Source organism: Schistocerca piceifrons, chromosome 2, assembly GCF_021461385.2.
Source record: "Schistocerca piceifrons isolate TAMUIC-IGC-003096 chromosome 2, iqSchPice1.1, whole genome shotgun sequence".
Taxonomy (NCBI): domain Eukaryota; kingdom Metazoa; phylum Arthropoda; class Insecta; order Orthoptera; family Acrididae; genus Schistocerca; species Schistocerca piceifrons.
This window is the reverse complement of record NC_060139.1, coordinates 413,145,204-413,163,245: the sequence shown is the minus strand read 5'-3', so window position 1 is coordinate 413,163,245 and position 18,042 is coordinate 413,145,204. Positions and strand designations below refer to the sequence as shown.

Below are 18,042 nucleotides of genomic sequence, written 5' to 3'. Positions count from 1 at the left end.
AATAAGCTCATCTATCTTTTTCTTCAACACTTTTATGTTCTGATGAAGCAGTTAATTTTACTTTTGTTGAAACTGTTACAAGTATTATCTTCTTGTGACTCGCCCAGTTATACGCGCAGTCTAATGCACTGCTTTCCAGGTGGGAAGGTGTGCCGGTCCCTGACATAAATCCCCCCAGCAGGTTAGTGTCGACATCCTGTGTGCTGGGCCAGTCCGTGGATGGTTTTTAAGGTGGTTTTCCATCTGTCTCGGCAAATATGGGTTGGTTCCCCTTATCCCACCTCAGTTACACTATGTCGGCGATTACTGCCCAGATACTTTCTTCACTTATGCGTACACCATAATTACTCTACCACACTACCATTGGGGTTACACTCGTCTGGTGTGAGACATTCCTTGGGAGGGGGGGGGGGGGGGGGGTGTCCACTGGGGGCTGAACCGCACAATAACAGTGGGTTCGTTGTGGGGCGGCAGTGGGGTGAGTGGACTGCTGTAGCCTGTAGTGGGGTTGTGTACCGGTGCAGGCTACAGTGGGGACAAAGCCTCTCTGTCGTTTCTAACTCCCCAGTTCCATACAATGCAATACAATTATCTTCTTGTACTACTGTAAATCATATCAGTAATCTCTGTCTGTAACCTAACTCTAACCTAAACAATGTTCCCTGTCATTCCAGTAATCACAGGGATTGTGTCTAGTGTGGTTGTCTCCCCCACCCCTCTACACTAATCATGGCCTGCATCTGAATAGGAGGATGAAGGAAATAGCACATCTTCATCTCTCAGTCTCAGCACCTGACACGAGACAGCTATGAGACTTTGTTTCAGACAAAAGCGATTCGCTCAGCTTTTTATTACACAGCTAACAGTCGTATTAACTTAGGAATATACAAAAGCACAAGATCGAGACAATAACTTGAAAGAGCGTGGCGAAAGTGGATTAACTTCCGATGTTAGCAGACCCAGATACCGTCAAAACTTTCTTCCAGGGAAACGTTGGTGTGATGTGGCAGCCCGTTCACGGCCTGCGTGAATGCTGCCAATTGAAATGCATTGTAGAATGTTTAGACGTGACGTGACACGATGGCCAGTGTAAACTGGCCTTAATTGTATTTGACGTTATTTCGTACTTAGAAAGAAACAAAACAAATTGAATGAGGTAAATGAGAGATATGTAGCTCCTCATATATGTTGTTTGATGTATGTTTCTTGACATTTTCCTGGCCATAAGAACATTCTGTTATCTTTCGAGCGTGTGTCGGCTGGTAGCGATTGAGCCATCTTCGAGGTAAGTCGGTGAAAGAAGTGAAACTGCTTTACGCATTACTGAAGACAATACACAAAAATCATTTTTCCGTACCTGTAGATTGTACTCGCCTTGAAGAGAAAACACAAAAATCGTTTCATCATTTTTGTAATTGTCTTGGTCTTGTGTTTTACATCTTTGGATGTTGGTTGGTCGTGTACATCTTTGAATTTGTTTACAGTGTGATGGACATGTGGCATTGTTGTTGTTTTGATGTCAAGCATTTAGATCAGATAGACTTGTATGACACAAAGACTCCCTGTATTTATACAACTGCGTCGATTAGTAGCGTCAACCCTGAAGCGTAATACACTCGATGTGAAAACGATTATGGCTAGTACATGTGTAGAACCGAACACGGAAGCAAAACAAAATATTGTAACTATAGAAGAAGGGCAGGCAAAAGTTATTATTGAGTCAACAAACAACGTATTTTATAATCCGGTTCAGCAGTTTAATAGGGATATAAGGTATCACATTGTAGTCTTTGTCGTGTAATATAACAATGTCGCCGTAAGTACTATTTTTAAATTTTTATTTTCAGTACTGCTGTTCTAACCTTACTTGCGAATGAAAGGTTGGAAAAGCAGGGTCCACAAGAAAGTCAGCCACAAGCGGGAATCAGATACGAGGTTGGTAATGTCTACTTGATTTGAAGGTGTAACTATTTGCATTCATCGAGTTCCAAATCATTCAATGTTATTTGAGAAATATTCGTGGATATAGAGCCTGTTGAGCAATAATTAATGTACAGAACAGGTAATAGAAATTGCTATCGTATGTTGTTTATTTCAATATGTTTTATTTTTGTCTTGTAGTTAGGTCAGTTCATCATGAACTCATGTTATTAACAGCAAGTACCATTAAATGTATGCTAGCAAGAGAGATTAAGTGGAGTTTTCATAAGTTGTCAGAGGTAGTTTGACTTATTAATTCAACTGGTTTCGTCTATGGATCATGAAATAACTGTTCAGTTGTCAGTCATTCTGTAGTCTTGTGAATTTTATTTTTTCCTACGGAAATTAATGGCACTTTTGCAACTGTCAGTACTTTTTGCGTGTAAAAAGATCAAATGGTAATCATTATTCATTGCAGTACATTCATAAAAATGGTATTTGCTCAAGACTAATGTTTTGGATTAAATTTGGTTTTAGTAAGCAAAGATTTTGTCTTTTAGACTAAATTACTTTAGATTTAGTTTTTTACCATAGACCCAAAAAATGAGATCATCTTCTTGAGAATGGAAGATCCATTAACTAACCCGTATCGAAGATGAATGCAGAAACTTTCCAGTACACATCAAAAACTTTCAGCCCTGTGTTAATTAAAAAATTTGTTACTGAAAATATTTTTGTAATTACTTACAACAAAAAGACACAAATGATTGTTAGGATACAGATCAGGATATCTGTATGCTGACAACCATACCAGCATCATTTCTGTTGTGTATTGGAAAGTTTCTATACTTGTTATGCATGTGGTTTTGTTGATGGATTAAATTGTGGGTCGACAAAACCTTTAATGAGCAGAAGTGAACTCAATAACACAAAACACTGAGTTTTGTATAGATTCCTGTTATGAGGCATCATGCTCTCAAATCAAGCCCTGTAGTATCAGAGAAATTTCATTTATAAAATTGGTATCCAAAACTGAAATAAAATCTTTTTATCAGATGTCAGTTGACATTCTCATGAATGGATGAAAGGAAAAGTGTTGAAATTTGTAACTAGAGATTCCTTCATTTTTTTTTTTTGTAGGAAAAGATGTTCAGAAACAACGGTGGAATGTGTTAGGGGGCCTTAAATCATATAAATGATGGTGAGATAATTATAGATAGTGTAGAAGCACATATTGTACAAGGCAGTTGGCATTGTCATGTCTTTTAATTTATTTTATCTCAATATCAAGGTCACGACTTCTTAAAGCAGGTAGTAACATATTCTTAACTTATATAAGAAATAAAAAGCAGTCTAATAAAATGATAAAATATGAATGTCTGTTGTGAGAATAATGATAATTCACTAGTAGGCTCTAGTAAGAATTAAACATGCAGCATTAACAGGTTATTTGATTTCATATCATATTTTAATGGACAAGAAAAGGCAAAGTTATTGGTCATGACCTGTGAGCAGGAATCAGTCACACATTCCATAGACCTTGATGTGCTCATAAAATGAGCAAAAAATTATGAATAGTGAGCAGTAGGTGTAAAACAAAGCATAGGGCCAGAGATAGAAATATGCTCAGTGAAACACTTGGAAGGTCAATAGTGGAGCCTTCAGTTATTTCCATAGCAGAATCTTATCAAATTGTGTCTCATAGAACCCAGAGAAATGGTCATATGCAAAGGTTGTTGCTGGCACCAAAGTTAGTGTACAGACATTCATAGACGACACAGGAACTGGGATTCAGGGTAGCAAAGCAGAAGCTGAAGTACTTTATACCATTTCCAAATGATTCTTTACAAAGGGAAATAAGGGACTTCAGCCCCAGTTTCATTCGCACATTTCTACAAGGGTGAGTGACGTAGCTGTTACTGTCAGTAGGGTTGAGAAACAGCTGAAACTGAATAAGTCTTCAAGGCCTAATGGAAATTCTTTCCAGATTCTGTATAGAATTTATGATTTAACTATAATACACCATACATCTGTCAAACATGTATTTGTGCCCAGTAGTTGGAAGAAAGCTCACAGCTCACATCTCACATGAACAATAGCAGAAGTGATGGGCGAAATTAGCATCCAGTATCATTGACATCCATCTGTTGCGTAATCTCAGAACATGTTTTGAGCTCAAACATAATTATTCTAGATAAACTAAAGTATTGTGGTATGAATGGGACAGTGCACGAATGGTTTAATTCATACTTAACTGGAAGAATGCAGAAGGTTGAAGTTAACAGTACAGATAGTCTACAAAAACCAGCAGAGTCCTCTAACTGTGGAAGTATCAAGAATGGTGTCCCACAGGGTTCAGTCTTGGGCCCCTTATTGTTCTTAATATATATTAACGACTTGCCACTCTAAATTTATGAAGATGCAAAGTTAGTTCTTTTGGCTGATGATACAAGTATAGTAATCACACCCAGGAAGCAAGAATCAGCTGAGGAAATTTCAAATAATGTCTTTCAGAAAATTATTAAGTGGTTCCCTGCAAATGGACCCTCACTAAATTTTGAGAAAACACAGTTTATACAATTCTGTACAGTAACTGGCATAATACCATTGATAAATACGGACTATGAATGGAAGTCTGTTGCTAAGGTAGAATACTCAAAATTTCTGGTTGTGTGCGTTGATGAGAAATTGAATTGGAAGAAACACAATGATGATCTGCTGAAACGGTTAGGTTCAGCTACTTATGCTATTAGGGTTATTGCAAATTTTGGTGATAAACACGTAAGTAAATTAGCCCACTATGCCTATTTTCATTCACTGCTTTCATATGGTATCATATTTTGGGGCAATTCATCATTAAGAGAGAAAATATTCATTGCACAAATGTGTGTAATCAGAATATATATATATATATATTCACTTATGAAATTTGTCATTAATAACACATCCCAATTCAAAAATAACAGTGAAGTGCATAGCTACAATACTAGAATAAAGGATGATATCCACTATTCTGGATTAAATCTCACTCTGGCACAGGAAGGGGTGAATTATGCTGCCACAAAAATCTTTGGTCATTTGCCAAATGGTACTAAAAGTCTGACAGATAGCCAACCAACATTTAAAAGCAAATTAAAAGAATTTCTGAATGACAACTCCTTCTACTCAATAGATGAATTCTTAGATATGAAGTAGTAACTGTAAAAAAAAAAAAAATTATTAATTAATTATTTTGTGTAAAGAAAACTTATGTTAAAGTGACACGAAATGTTGTATTCATGATCTATGGAACAAGGATTAATGTATGTCTGTATGTATGTATGAGGTATTGCGATCTTAGTGATCTCCAAGTCAAGTGGCATGGCTTTCGAAAACACAGGTGTCACAAAATCCGATTTGCACTTTTTTCACATGTCTTCCGAAAGCCATTGATCAAGGCAATATGTGTGTGTTGGGGGGGAGGGGGAGGGGGAGTGGTCAGCATGTTATCTTGGATGGAGTTATCCACAGATTTAGAAGTAGCTTCAGACTTCCCTCAGGGAATTGTTTTTAACCCTTGTTGTTTGTACTGGATATTAATTTCATGGTAGACATCGATAGTTATCTCTCAAATTTGGCAGGATATGCCGTTATCCATAATGAAGTTCTACCTGAAAAATGCTGCACAAATAATCAAGCCTATCTTGATAAGATTTAAAAATGACATAAAGATTGGAAAATTGCTTTAAATGTTCAGGGAAATGTGAAATTCTACACTTCGAAAAGTGCAAAAAACTTAGCATGTTCGACTATAATATGTGGGAGTGTCAGTTAAAGCCAGTCAACTCATACAAATATGCCAATGTAATGATTTGTGGCGTATGGTCACATATCCTGAATTGTAGATAAAGTGGGTGTTAGACTTTGCTTCATTGAAAGGACACTGGAAAAATACCATCAGGTTAAAAAGTAGATTGCTTGTAAAACACTTATTACATCTACATCCATGTGACTGCTCTGAAATTAACACTTAAGTGCCTGGTAGAGGACCTACATTTATACTCAGCAAACCACAGTGAGGCGCATGGCAGAGGGTAAGTCACAATGTACCAGTTATTTGGGTTTGATCCCATTCCATTCACATATGGAGCATGGGAAGAATTATTGTTTGAATCCCTCCATGCATGCAGTAATTATTCTAATCTTATCCCCACAATCCTAATGTGGGTGATACATAGGGGATTGTAGTATACTGCTGGAGTCATCATTGAAAGCCAGTTTTTGAAACTTGGTTAATATAATTTTTCAGGATACTTTATGTCTATCTTCAGGAGTCTGCTAGTTGTGATTTTTTCAGTATCTCTGTGACACTATAAATGGAAATCTACCTCTTCCACCTTGTTTACCCACAACTGAGCCTGTATGATCATTCCATCTCGTATCCCTACAAAGTGTTACGCCCAGGTATTTGTGTGAGTTGACAGTTCCAACTACAACCCATTGATATTACGGTCACAGGATATAAAGTTTTTTTTTTTTTTTTTTTTTTTTAAAAAAGTGCACAGTTTTATATTTCTGAACATTTAAACCATGTTGCTAATCTTGCCACCACTTTGAAATCTTATCAAGATCTGACTTAATATTTATGGAGCTTCTTTCAGGCAGTACTTCATCATAGATAACTGCATCATCTGCAAAAAGTCTGAGGTTACTGTTAATACTGTCTTTAAACTCATTAAAGGTCATTAACATGCAACATGAATGTCATGGGTCCCAACACACTGAGTCACAGCTGAAGTTAGCTCTATATCTGACAGTGACTCTCCATCCAAGTTAACATACTGTGTCCTCCGTACCAAAAAGTCCTCAATCCAGTCACAAATTTCATTTGATACCCCATATGATTGTACTTTTGACAGTAAGTGTAGGTTTTAAGTCAAATGCTTTTTGGAAATCAAGAAACACTGCAGCTACCTGATTGCCTTGATCCAACACTTTCAGTGTGTCCTGTTAGATAAGTGTGAGTTGTGTTTAATGTGATTGATGTTTTCGGTATCCATGCTGGTTGGCATTGAGGATGTCATTCTTTTCAAGATGCCTCATTATCTTTGAGCTCAGAATATAGTCTAAGATACTACGACAAATTGATGTCAAGGATATTGGACAGTACTTTCGTGGGTTACTTCTACCACCCCTCTTGCATTTGGTTTTGACCTGTGCTTTTTTCCAAGAACTGGGCACTATTTTCTGTTCAGGGGATCTACGAAAGATTATAGTTAAAAGAGGAGCTAACTCAGTTGCAAATTCAGTATAGAATCTGATACAGGTTCCATTGGCCCCTGGAGCTTTGTTCAGTTTTAAAGATTTCAGCTATTACTCAATGCCACTGACACTAATACTTACTTCATTCATCTTTTCAATTGCGTGAGGATTAAATTGGGCAATTCATCTGGATTTTTCTTTGTAAAGGAACATTTGAAAATAAAGTTAAGCATTTCAGCTTTGCTTTGCTACCCTCAGTTTCAGTTCCTGTCTCATTCGCTAGAGAATGGATACTCAACTTTGGTGCCAGTAACAGCCTTTACATATGACCAGAATTTCTTTGGGTTCTGTGAAAGCTCACTTGGCAATATTCTGCTACAGTCGTCGTTGAAGGCGTCACACATTGGTCTCTTGACAGCCAAACCTGTTTCATTCAGCATCTCTCCATCTATAGCCATATGCCTTGTGTTACACATCTTGTGCGGTAATCTCTGTTTATTTAGAAGCTTCTCTACAGTGACTGAATACTAAGTTCCTCATTGAGATATGACACTACTAATTGTTTCTGTAGTTTGCTGGACATATATATGTATATCTTGCTGCTTTTTGAGTTGCCCTTTAGACTTAGGTAATCATTGTTGCCACAACCATGTCACCGTCACTGATACCAGTTTCGAAATGGACTTCCTTAAAGAGGTCATGTCTATTTGTTGCCATTGGATCCAAAATGTTTTCATCATGAGTGGGGTACCTAACTAACTGTTCTAGATAATTTTCAGAGAGGGCATTTAGTAATGTTTCACAGGATGTCTTATCACAACCACAACTGATGAAACTAATTTTTCCAATTCATTACTGGATAGTTAAAGTTTCCACCAAAATGTTTACAGTATGATTGGGGAACTTACATACATGTGACCTGCGGTTTTCTCTAAGGTTTTCGGTTACATTGGGAGATGAGTCTGGTGAGTGATGAAATTATCACTTTATGCCCACCCCTGATGCTGAGACTTGCCCAAATAATTTTACATGCAGCTCCAGTTTCTATCTTTGTATAGGCCTATATGAGTTTCTTATCTGCTGCGACAAATCTACCATCACCATTTCCCATTTGCCCATCCTTTCAATATACAGTCCTGTTTTCCCCAAAAATCTCACTGCTATCAGTTTCAGCTTTCAACCAGCTTTCAATACCTAGTTTTATGTGAGCTTCACTGCTTTTCAGGAGTGCTTCAAATTCTGGCACTTTGCTGTGATGCTTCTGCAGTTAATTGTTAGGATTTTAATGCTCTCATCTGTTCGAGGCATTTCTTTCAGTCCTACTCTTATTCCTCTGTTTCCTATCGCTATCTTGAAGTGGATTGGATGAAGAGTCACCTAATCTAAAAAAAACTCATGTATCAATCCCAAACAGAGTCAGCTACAGGAGTTGTAGCCTCTGATGTGTAGTGCACACCTGACCTATTTAGGGGGCTCTACAGTTCTCAACACTGTGGCACAAGTCTGGGAAATTACAGCCTAGCTTGTCACAGAACCTCCAAAGTCCTTTGACTCGACTCAGAACCTGTGATTAGTTCTGGGGACAATGTTACAGATTGTGAACTTCATTGAAACCGATGCTCAAGGCTGGTGTTCTCAACCCTTTTTGCCAATCGCAGGAATGACCCAAGTACGACCTCGAAGCTCAGACGACTGGCATCATTTGTTCCAACAAACACCACAGTTTACAGTTGATTGCACCCTGTTTTCTTAATGGCTGCTGCAATAGCTTCCTCAATGAATGAGGCCTCTAGGCATACACACTGAGTGCACCTGGTGTCCTTTTCTGCCTCTTGCTGCCATTTTCCTAAAGGGTACAGTCATTCGCATCTTTGAACTGCTTACTATTAATAGGCCCATACCCTTTCGCATGTGCCTCCTGTTGACACCAGACATAACAGGTTTCCCCAGAACAGGTGAAGTGAGTTCCACTTGCACAGTTTCAGTGAAAGACAGCACCTCAAATTTGTTAGTTAAGGGGATCGGAACAACACCCTCAGTCCTCCCTGGTTCCTTTCCACCCTGTACAGGATGCCTCGATTTACCATTAACATGACACTCGCAGTCAAGTGGCTGAGTACTAACAGATCGTGTACTTTCTGCAGAGGAGGCAGGATCCACAGTAGAGGATAGTATTTGAGATGCCTCTGGTACTGATATCACAGGTAAACAACTCTCAGGCGCTCTTCCAACACACTGAATCTGCATCAGCTGCCAATCATTTGACAGTAGTCACGGCGATTTTCAGCTGCTTACAAATGTCAGCCAACTCATCTCATGTTCAACAACATCGTTCACGGTGGTGCTTTGTTTTGGCTGTTGCAATGCATTACAAGGCAGTGAAAAATAACTTTGTAAGTTAAGCCTGCTGATTATCTTTTAATCTGTTAAGCTAAAAGGTTACTGGTTCCCTATGAGAACTGAAGCAAATACACAAAATAAGATTTTTATTAAGGCAACACAAAAACCTTTGGTAAAAATTGCTAGTTTCCTAAAACATTTTTAAGTTAATTATATTTGTTAGAAAACCTGAAATCAGATTTAATTCACGATAAATGTAGATAATATATAGGGCTACTTCTCCTTAAGGAAAAAGTAGATGTAACCCAATAAATTAGTTAGAGTATCAGTTTATCAAACCACCTTCAGACTATTGCTGTACCATTCCACTCTCAAACAGTACAAGGGACAAATGGACACTTAAATCTTTCCTTACAAGCTCTGATTTCTGTAATTTTATTACGAAGATCATTTTTCCCTACATAGATTGGGATCTGTAAAATATTTTCACATTCAGAGGAGAAAGTTTGTGTTTGAAATTTTGTGAAAAGATCTCACCGCAATCTAAAATGCCTTTCTTTTTATGACAGACACTCCCTCTTGCTTGCCATATCCATGACATCTATCCCCTCTTCATTATAATACAAAATGAACTGCCCTCCAATGCCCTCTGTCAAACCTATCTGGTAAGTATCCCATACTGCACGGCAGTACTCTAGCAGAAGATGGAAAAGTTTAGTGTAGGCAGACTCCTTAGTAGACCAATTGCATCTTCTAAGTGTTCTGCCAAAAAACACAGTCTTGTTTTTATTTTCCCATCACATTGTCTATGTAATCATTCCAATGTAAGTTGTTTGTAATTGTAATTTTTAGTTTTTAGTTGAACTGGTAGCCTTGGTAGATTTTTGTGATTTGTTGTGCAACCAAAATGTACAGATTTCGTTCAGCAGTCTTGTGGATGGCTGCAGACTTTTCCTTATTCCACTTTCTGCACCACAGAGACACTGTGACACCCATCATAGAATATTGCTCAGCTGTGAGAGATCAATGCGAAAATTGTTCTAACTTATTGAATGGGTACATACAAGGATTACATGAATGGGGGACATGTTCGTTTGAATTGTGCATGTATTCACAAACAATGGTAGATGCAGAACCACAAATGCTTTATGACATTTATGGAATTTTCCTTCGGTAAGGGCAGGATGTGACTACTGTTTTAAATAGGAAGCACTTTTATAATGGTCTGTGAAATTGTATGTATTTGATTACCAGTCAGCTTTTGATTTTTTAGGTCATTGTGAGATAACAACTGAACTTTACGGGCACACTTCTGTGTTCCTCAGAAATGTTTACATTTAGCAAAAAGTGAAAGATGAGGTTTCTTGTAACAGAAAATCACCTGTATGATGTAGATTTTGATGTAGTATATTCTTTTAAGGAAAGCAGAAAGATAACCCTATTGGAAATTATTCCTTATAAAATCCTCTGATAAATAAATACTGTGATCTCATTATGAGCTTTAAATGAGTAACATAAATGTATTTTTTCAGTTTATTTCTTTTGGTACTCTAATATTAAATCTACTTTCTGGTGTAAGCAACAAAATAGTCTTTTATGCTGGTATGCAATATTCTTTTTAATTTTCTGTCTTTTAGTACGACAGTATTCCCCACCTAAAACTGCTCTTGGCCTTTAACCTACATCTTAAACATCGAAGCAAATGCTGATCAACTTCAGGCTTTAGTGTGTCCCTACTCATAAACATTCCAAACCATTGGTTATGAGAAGTGGTGTAAACTCAGGGCAGCCAGTTTTTTATGCATTAAATAGTGCTATTCCTTGCTTTGTGTAGTTATGAAATATCTACTTACAAATTGGGCACCAAAAAAGTTTTTTATGTGGGGTCAATATTACACACAACCTACATCATCACACAGTGTCCAGAACGCATTAGCCATAGCATCCATTTCATCATTCAGATACCCCTGAGTCTGTTGTAACACTCAAAATAGCTTAACTACAACAATACCAAAGGAGAAAAACAAACAGTCACTGTCCTCATGAGGCACGGTGCTACCTATGGATTAGTTACAAATACTGGATAATGATTGATAAAATTACTGATCCAACAACTTTCATTGAAACGTATCTACAAACCCATTCAAAAAGTTATTTACTTCAATATTAACTACTGAGTACTATTTTTTTTCTGCAACATAGTACAAGGTGTACAACTTTGCTTCTGCCGTTTTTCCGCAACATTTGAGGCTTTAATGAGACAAATTGGTTTCACAAGTATCATTAAAAGTATTTTCCATTGCTGGCCATTACTTTCTCCCATCTTTCGGGCAGTGTACGAATTCTGCATCGAAGAAATTGTTCATCTTTTGAAGCGATCCATGAATTGATCCAATTTGTGACTTCTTCATGAGTTTGGAAGTGTTGGTCAGCCAGGCCATGCACCATTCATCTAAACAGGGGATAGTCAGAGGGAGAAATGTCTGGAGAATATGGTGGGTGGGGTAGGACTTCCCATTTTAACGTTTCCAAGTACATTTTTACCTCTTTTTGCAATGTGGGGTCAAGTGTGCTCGTGCAGCAAAATCACTTTATCATGCCTCTCGCTGTATTGTGGCTGTTTGTCTTTTAATGCTCTGCTCTAATGCATTAATTGCATTCGATAATGAGCACCTGTGATTGTTTCACTTGGTTTTAGCACGTCATAGTATACGACGCCGAGCTGGTCCCACCAAACGCAGAGCATGATTTTGGAGCTGTCGACATGGAAGCATGACCGGGATATACCCATGATTTTTTGTGTTTAGGGCTATCATAATGAACCCATTTTTCGTCCCCGGCCACAGTGCGATGCAGAAATCCCTTGCGTTTTTGCCTCTGAAGTAACTGTTCACAAACACACAAACACTGTTCAACGTCTCTTGGGTTCAGCTCACACGGGACCCAAGTTCCTTCTTTCTGAATCATGCCCATAGCCTTGAGATGTTTTGAAATGACTTGTGTCACTCCCACTAATCGTGCCACTTCTTCTTGAGTTTGATGCGAGTCTTCACTCAGCAATGTCTCCAATTCTGCCTCTTCGAAAACATTCTCTCTTCCACCACTATGCCAGTCTGTGACGTAAAAGTCACAGTTCTTGAAGCGTTGAAACCACTCACGACATGTTCTTTCACTAATAGTGTTCTTACCATACATAATCGAGAGCATTCGATGGGACTCAGCCACTGTTTTCTCCATATTGAAACAAAACAGTAACACCTCCCACAAATGACGAGAATTAGGCTTGTAAACTGACATTTTCAATCAAGAACAACTTTATGATGCAGACACAAATTGACTAGTGTTTGAATGAGGTTATGTTGACAAAGGTCCAAGCTAACTGCCTGATGTCTGCAATCTGTTTCTTTCGACCGCTACTTACCGTTGTCGCCACCTATTGGCAAATGGCGGAAGCAAAGTTCTACACCTTGTATTTCATTACACAAATCAAATGTTACTGTTGTAATGTTTTTGTCTCTTCTCTCCCAATCTTGGACAAACTGAAAATGATGTTAATCAGACTTCAACTACTGAAAACATCAAGATGTAGCAATTTTACTCTAAATACAATGCTTTCCTGTCTCTAATTAGGTTACCATAGTCTTCTGATCAATACACTCAGTCAACTCCAGACCCAAAATTCTACTGCCCTAAAAAGAAAACCATTATGATCCTCAGAAAGAACTACATAAAAGCAAAGGAATGGCATTATACAAGGGCTGTTCAGTAAAGAATGAACATAATATTTTTATGGTCATAATTTCTTACTCTAAAATTTAATCTTATGATATTCTGTTAGCTTAATGTGCAACAAACACACCGTGGTAGTTTCATTGTTGGGACACCTGGTTCCCGCCTGTGAGAGGCAGACGAGGTCAGACATGTTCAGTATTGCATACCGCTACAATGGAGGTAGCATGCTAGGAACAATATGTGGCTTTGAAATTCTGCTTTTGTCTCAACAAATCTTCAGCTGAGGCCTATACAATGCTACAGGAGGCCTATGGAGAGTCTGTTCTTCCCTACAGCACAGCTCAAAGATGGTTTAAAATGTTTAAAGAGGGGAGACAATAAATTTCAAAGGAAGGTGGACCCGGTGCTCCAGTTACTGCTTACTGCTCTTACGGAAAAAAACATGAACACTGCAGCTGTCATTGTGAGAGAGGATCGGCATATTACCTTAAGATGACTTCCCACTTTCTGAAATACTGAACATTTCAATGGGTGCCATTCAGACGTTAGTGACAGAAAAACTACAAATGACATTTGTTTCTGATTCCCGAACAAAAGGACATTCACATATTAGCTCTGCATGCTGTTAAAGTTGACATTAGAGGAAGGTCCTGAGTTTCTTTCAAATGTAATCACTGCTGATGAAACTTGGCTACATCATTTTGACTCTGAAAGCAGACAGCAAAGCTCAGGGTGAAAATCTCCTTCATCACCAACCCCCTAAAAAGCAAAACTGGTGCTTCTGCTGGGAAAGTTATGGTCATCTCATTCTTTGATATTAATGGAATGGTTTGTCAGCATGTTGTACCTGCACACACATCAGTAACTGGACAATACTACAGGGATGTCCTGAAAACATTGCAAGTCCATATCAGGCGCAAAAGACCACATTTTTGTGAAGCAGGCTGGATGCTGCACCACAATAATGCGTGACCTCATATTGCCGATGTTGTTGCTGAATATCCTGCAAAAATCAACGTGAAGTGCATCCCTCACCCTCCCTCTGCTCCGGATTTAGCCCCATGTCACTTTTTTCTGTTCCCTAACATGAAGAAATGCCTTCATGGGAGGCATTAGCAATCATCAGAAGCAGTGGTGAAAGCTGTGAGATGCTTTTGAAAGCGTGCATTTGAAGACTGGCAGAAACTCTGGGACAAGTGTATTGCATGCATGGGAGACTACTTTGAGAAGGATCATCAGAATCATGAGGATGAGTAAAGGTATGTTGTCAAAAAAAAAAAATCATTATTTATTTACTACCCTTGTACCTTGTGCCAGAAAACCTGAGAGATCACACTTTGTAATAGTGCTTGATTGTAGGCTACGGCCATTCGTTGTCTTCCTACCAGTCTGCTTTGATGGCCTGGGCTTCCATTATCATGTATAATACGTACTTCAGCATTATTCATCGTTTCTCCATTCAGATAGGCTCTGATTAACTTCTACAACATTACAATAAAATTTTCATATTAATTCACAATATATATAAAAATCACAATCCACAGAATTTAAAAAGTAATATTTTCCTAATTATTCAGCTTTGCATCATCTGAATGTTAAATAGTGCGATACCTTTTTTGCATGATGCATTATTCTCTTTTTGGCCTGTCACATATGTCACTTTAAAGACCTTTTGCAACTCTTTGAATGACGTGGGTGGGACTAGAGGGTCAAGTAATTTAAATGAAAGGATTACAGAGATGACACATCGTACTATAGATAAGCATAACACTAGATGAGTACGTATTCATGATGAACAAAATATAGAGAACATAGTGAAGGCATGCAATATTAGAGAGTTATGGAACATTTGTAAAAGGGAAGGTGGTCTGTGGGAGTGGTCATTGATCAAAGTGGGATCATCAGAAAAACTACTTCATTTATGGTTCTGTGTCACCTTTTCCATTAGAAAGGTTCTGAAGTTGAACGACAGAGTGAAATTTCCAATTTCCTTTGAGTGTAAAGGAACTTAGGATCTTGACTGATGCAGTTTGTTTGGTATTAGATATGGAACTGAGATGGTAGAGACAACTAAGGTACATCTGAGTGAAGATCATCTGAGAAAGTTTCCTGATGCTGTGTTCTTGCTGGCTTTAAAGATTCTAAACATTCATATTTGAGGGAAGCAGGACATGTGGCTAAGCAAGTCGAAAAGATTCACCAGATTGAGTTAGCAGCACAAGCATGGGTGGTATCTGGAGAACAGGAGTCAGACAGGGATATTGCACTGTTGATGTACCTAAGGAGAAAGTTAGTTGATGTTTTAAGGCAGTTGCTGCAGTCTTTGTATAGCTTCACAGATAATGGCATCCATCTGTATATGGGGTTCAGACACTGAGAACATAAAAAAAAATGAGAAAATTACATTTTGTATTTGCATCATTATATTGATAAATTTGAATGATACATAGGTTTCTAATATTATGATGCAAGAGTTAATAACTGTTTTACTGGTTTCAGAATGGTATAAGAGTCTTAGAAGCTCTTTCTGCAACTGGACTGCGAAGCATTCGCTATGCTAAAGAAGTTCCAGGGGTAAAAGAGGTTGTGGCCAATGATATTAGTGAGAAAGCTGTCAAAAGCATTCAGACAAATGTAGCTCATAATGGAGTAGAGGAACTGGTGACTACAACACAATCTGATGCGGGGTAATGATAATTTTCTTTTCAATTTTTCTTCCTTACTCCTCTGAGAACTATATTACAAGAGTGATGGGTAGTCCTGTGAATTAAAATTTGCTATTAATTTTGCTGCAGTTATTTTCTGAACTTCAACAAAACATAATTTGTTTACTGCCATTTTATGTATTTGTTGTTTTTCTTTTATTATAATATGTATTAAATATAATATTAGTACTTAATACATCATTTATTTCAGTGCAAGTTTTCCTGACACTTTGCAATAATTATTATTAAGAGTTAGGGCAAACAGTAATATTTTTAGTCTTCCTCTTTTTTCAGCATGCTGATGTACCAACACAAGCATCCAAAAGACAGATTTGATGCTATTGACCTTGATCCATATGGGTGCCCCTCTCAGTTCTTAGATTCAGCTGTACAGTCAGTAGCTGATGGTGGCCTTCTGCTTGTCACTAGCACTGACATGGCCGTTCTTGCTGGGAACACACCAGAGACTTGTTATGTGAAATATGGTGCTGTATCTCTCAGGATAAGAGCATGTCACGAGATGGTTAGTGTCAATAGCACATAAGAATGTTGCATGTATTTTTATCTTGTGTATCAGTTTCATAGTGTTTCTTATTTAGTGATGTTTCTGTGTGTTTTTATAGAATTCTGTTTCTTTTTCTGTATCAGATTTTAAATTTTTTTAATGATTCATGTTAAATTGTTGTGAGAGTAAACTCCGAAGTTCAGGTAGACCGTGTCACAGTACTTACTTGTTCAGTCTCATTGTTAATACCAGGAGACTCCTGACAATAACTTGTACTACAACGCATTCAGCTTGAGAGTAGTGGAGACTTGCTTATTTCCTGGCCTGTATTGCTTGTTGTTTCTGATGTTTAGTGTGTCATGCATTTTTTTTTAGAGGGACTGTTGATTATCCTTTAATGTATATGGTATTCAGGGAGCTATTTAACACAAGGACTATTACACATTATAAATATGCTGATATTTCTGAGCTTTTTGGTGATGCACAAAACTGTAAGAAGGTCTGGTATTGTACTACAACTGGCTTTGTAACAATGAGAGATACTGTACTTCACATCATTGGCTCAAGGAACTATTGTGGTGGTATCCGGTTTGTTGCCAATCAAAGCATCTTAACCTGTATTCATACCTTGTTTGTTTTTTACTTTTGTAAAGGCCTTCATGCCTTCCTAAGTGGAAGTTGTTTGGACCACTGTAGGAACAGATTTATTATTATGACTGATCTTACCTATGAAGAGTTGCAGTTCTTATAAGTTTTTGGGGGCTAGTAGGTAGTGTACTGCTTTTATGTACTCAGATGTGATCTTAAGTAATCCTTTGTTCTGGAAGTCGATACTTCGTATGTAGTGTAGGTACTGATGCTCCAGTTGAAGAACCAGCTTGCACTATAAGCTGCTAACGTTGAGTTTCTCGAATAGCAGTCTTAAGGGACACAAATGGTGTCTGTATCCTCAAACTAGTTGGCACATGGAGAATACCACGAATTAATTTTTCCAGATACCTTTGTATTGTTACCACAAACATCAAACTTTAAATCTGTACATTTCAGATACTATTTTTAGGTCTAATATTTGGTTCATCACCTTATCAAGTAGCAGTTGTAAATACTGGTCAGTCAAATGGATCTTTGATAAAGTATTTGTACCTGGTAATTTAATTGGCAATTCTTTGAGGCAAGGTATCAGATACAGGTCTATGTTGGACTGGTTTTGAAACTGCAACAAATTTATTTTGCACCATTATTTCCACCATCATGGGTTTAAGGTTATAAGTGTGATAAAACTCCAGACAAGGCATCTGCAACTGATTTTGACATTGTGTATCCTGAGCAGCACTTTTTGACAACATATAAAATGGCCAAATACTGACTTACGAAGAACCGATTGAGTGTGAGTGACTGCAAACTACACACTTTTTGTTGTTGGTGACTACTGATTCTGGACAACTAATACCACTGCTGTCACTTTATTTTGCTGTAGCTGTATGTTTACTGTGGAAAACACTGACTGATGAAGAAAATTCTGATTTTCATAAATTTGTGAAATCCTTGTCAGGTGCTGATTGCACTACTGAGGCTACTTTATGAGACAGCCTGGGCAGT

At 37.8% G+C, this 18,042-nt stretch overlaps 1 protein-coding gene across 1 annotated transcript in view; it reads left to right on the top strand.

The window, feature by feature from the left end:
• The first annotated feature begins 1,482 nt into the window (after positions 1 to 1,482).
• Positions 1,483 to 18,042, top strand: part of LOC124776678 (probable tRNA (guanine(26)-N(2))-dimethyltransferase) — a 61,720-nt gene continuing 45,160 nt past the window's right edge. Inside the window, exons 1-4 of the mRNA XM_047251781.1 lie at positions 1,483 to 1,773; positions 1,848 to 1,935; positions 15,733 to 15,920; positions 16,233 to 16,461. Of these exons, the coding sequence (XP_047107737.1) occupies positions 1,547 to 1,773; positions 1,848 to 1,935; positions 15,733 to 15,920; positions 16,233 to 16,461 (732 nt within the window). The 5' untranslated portion in view covers positions 1,483 to 1,546. The remainder of the gene's footprint in view (positions 1,774 to 1,847; positions 1,936 to 15,732; positions 15,921 to 16,232; positions 16,462 to 18,042) is intronic.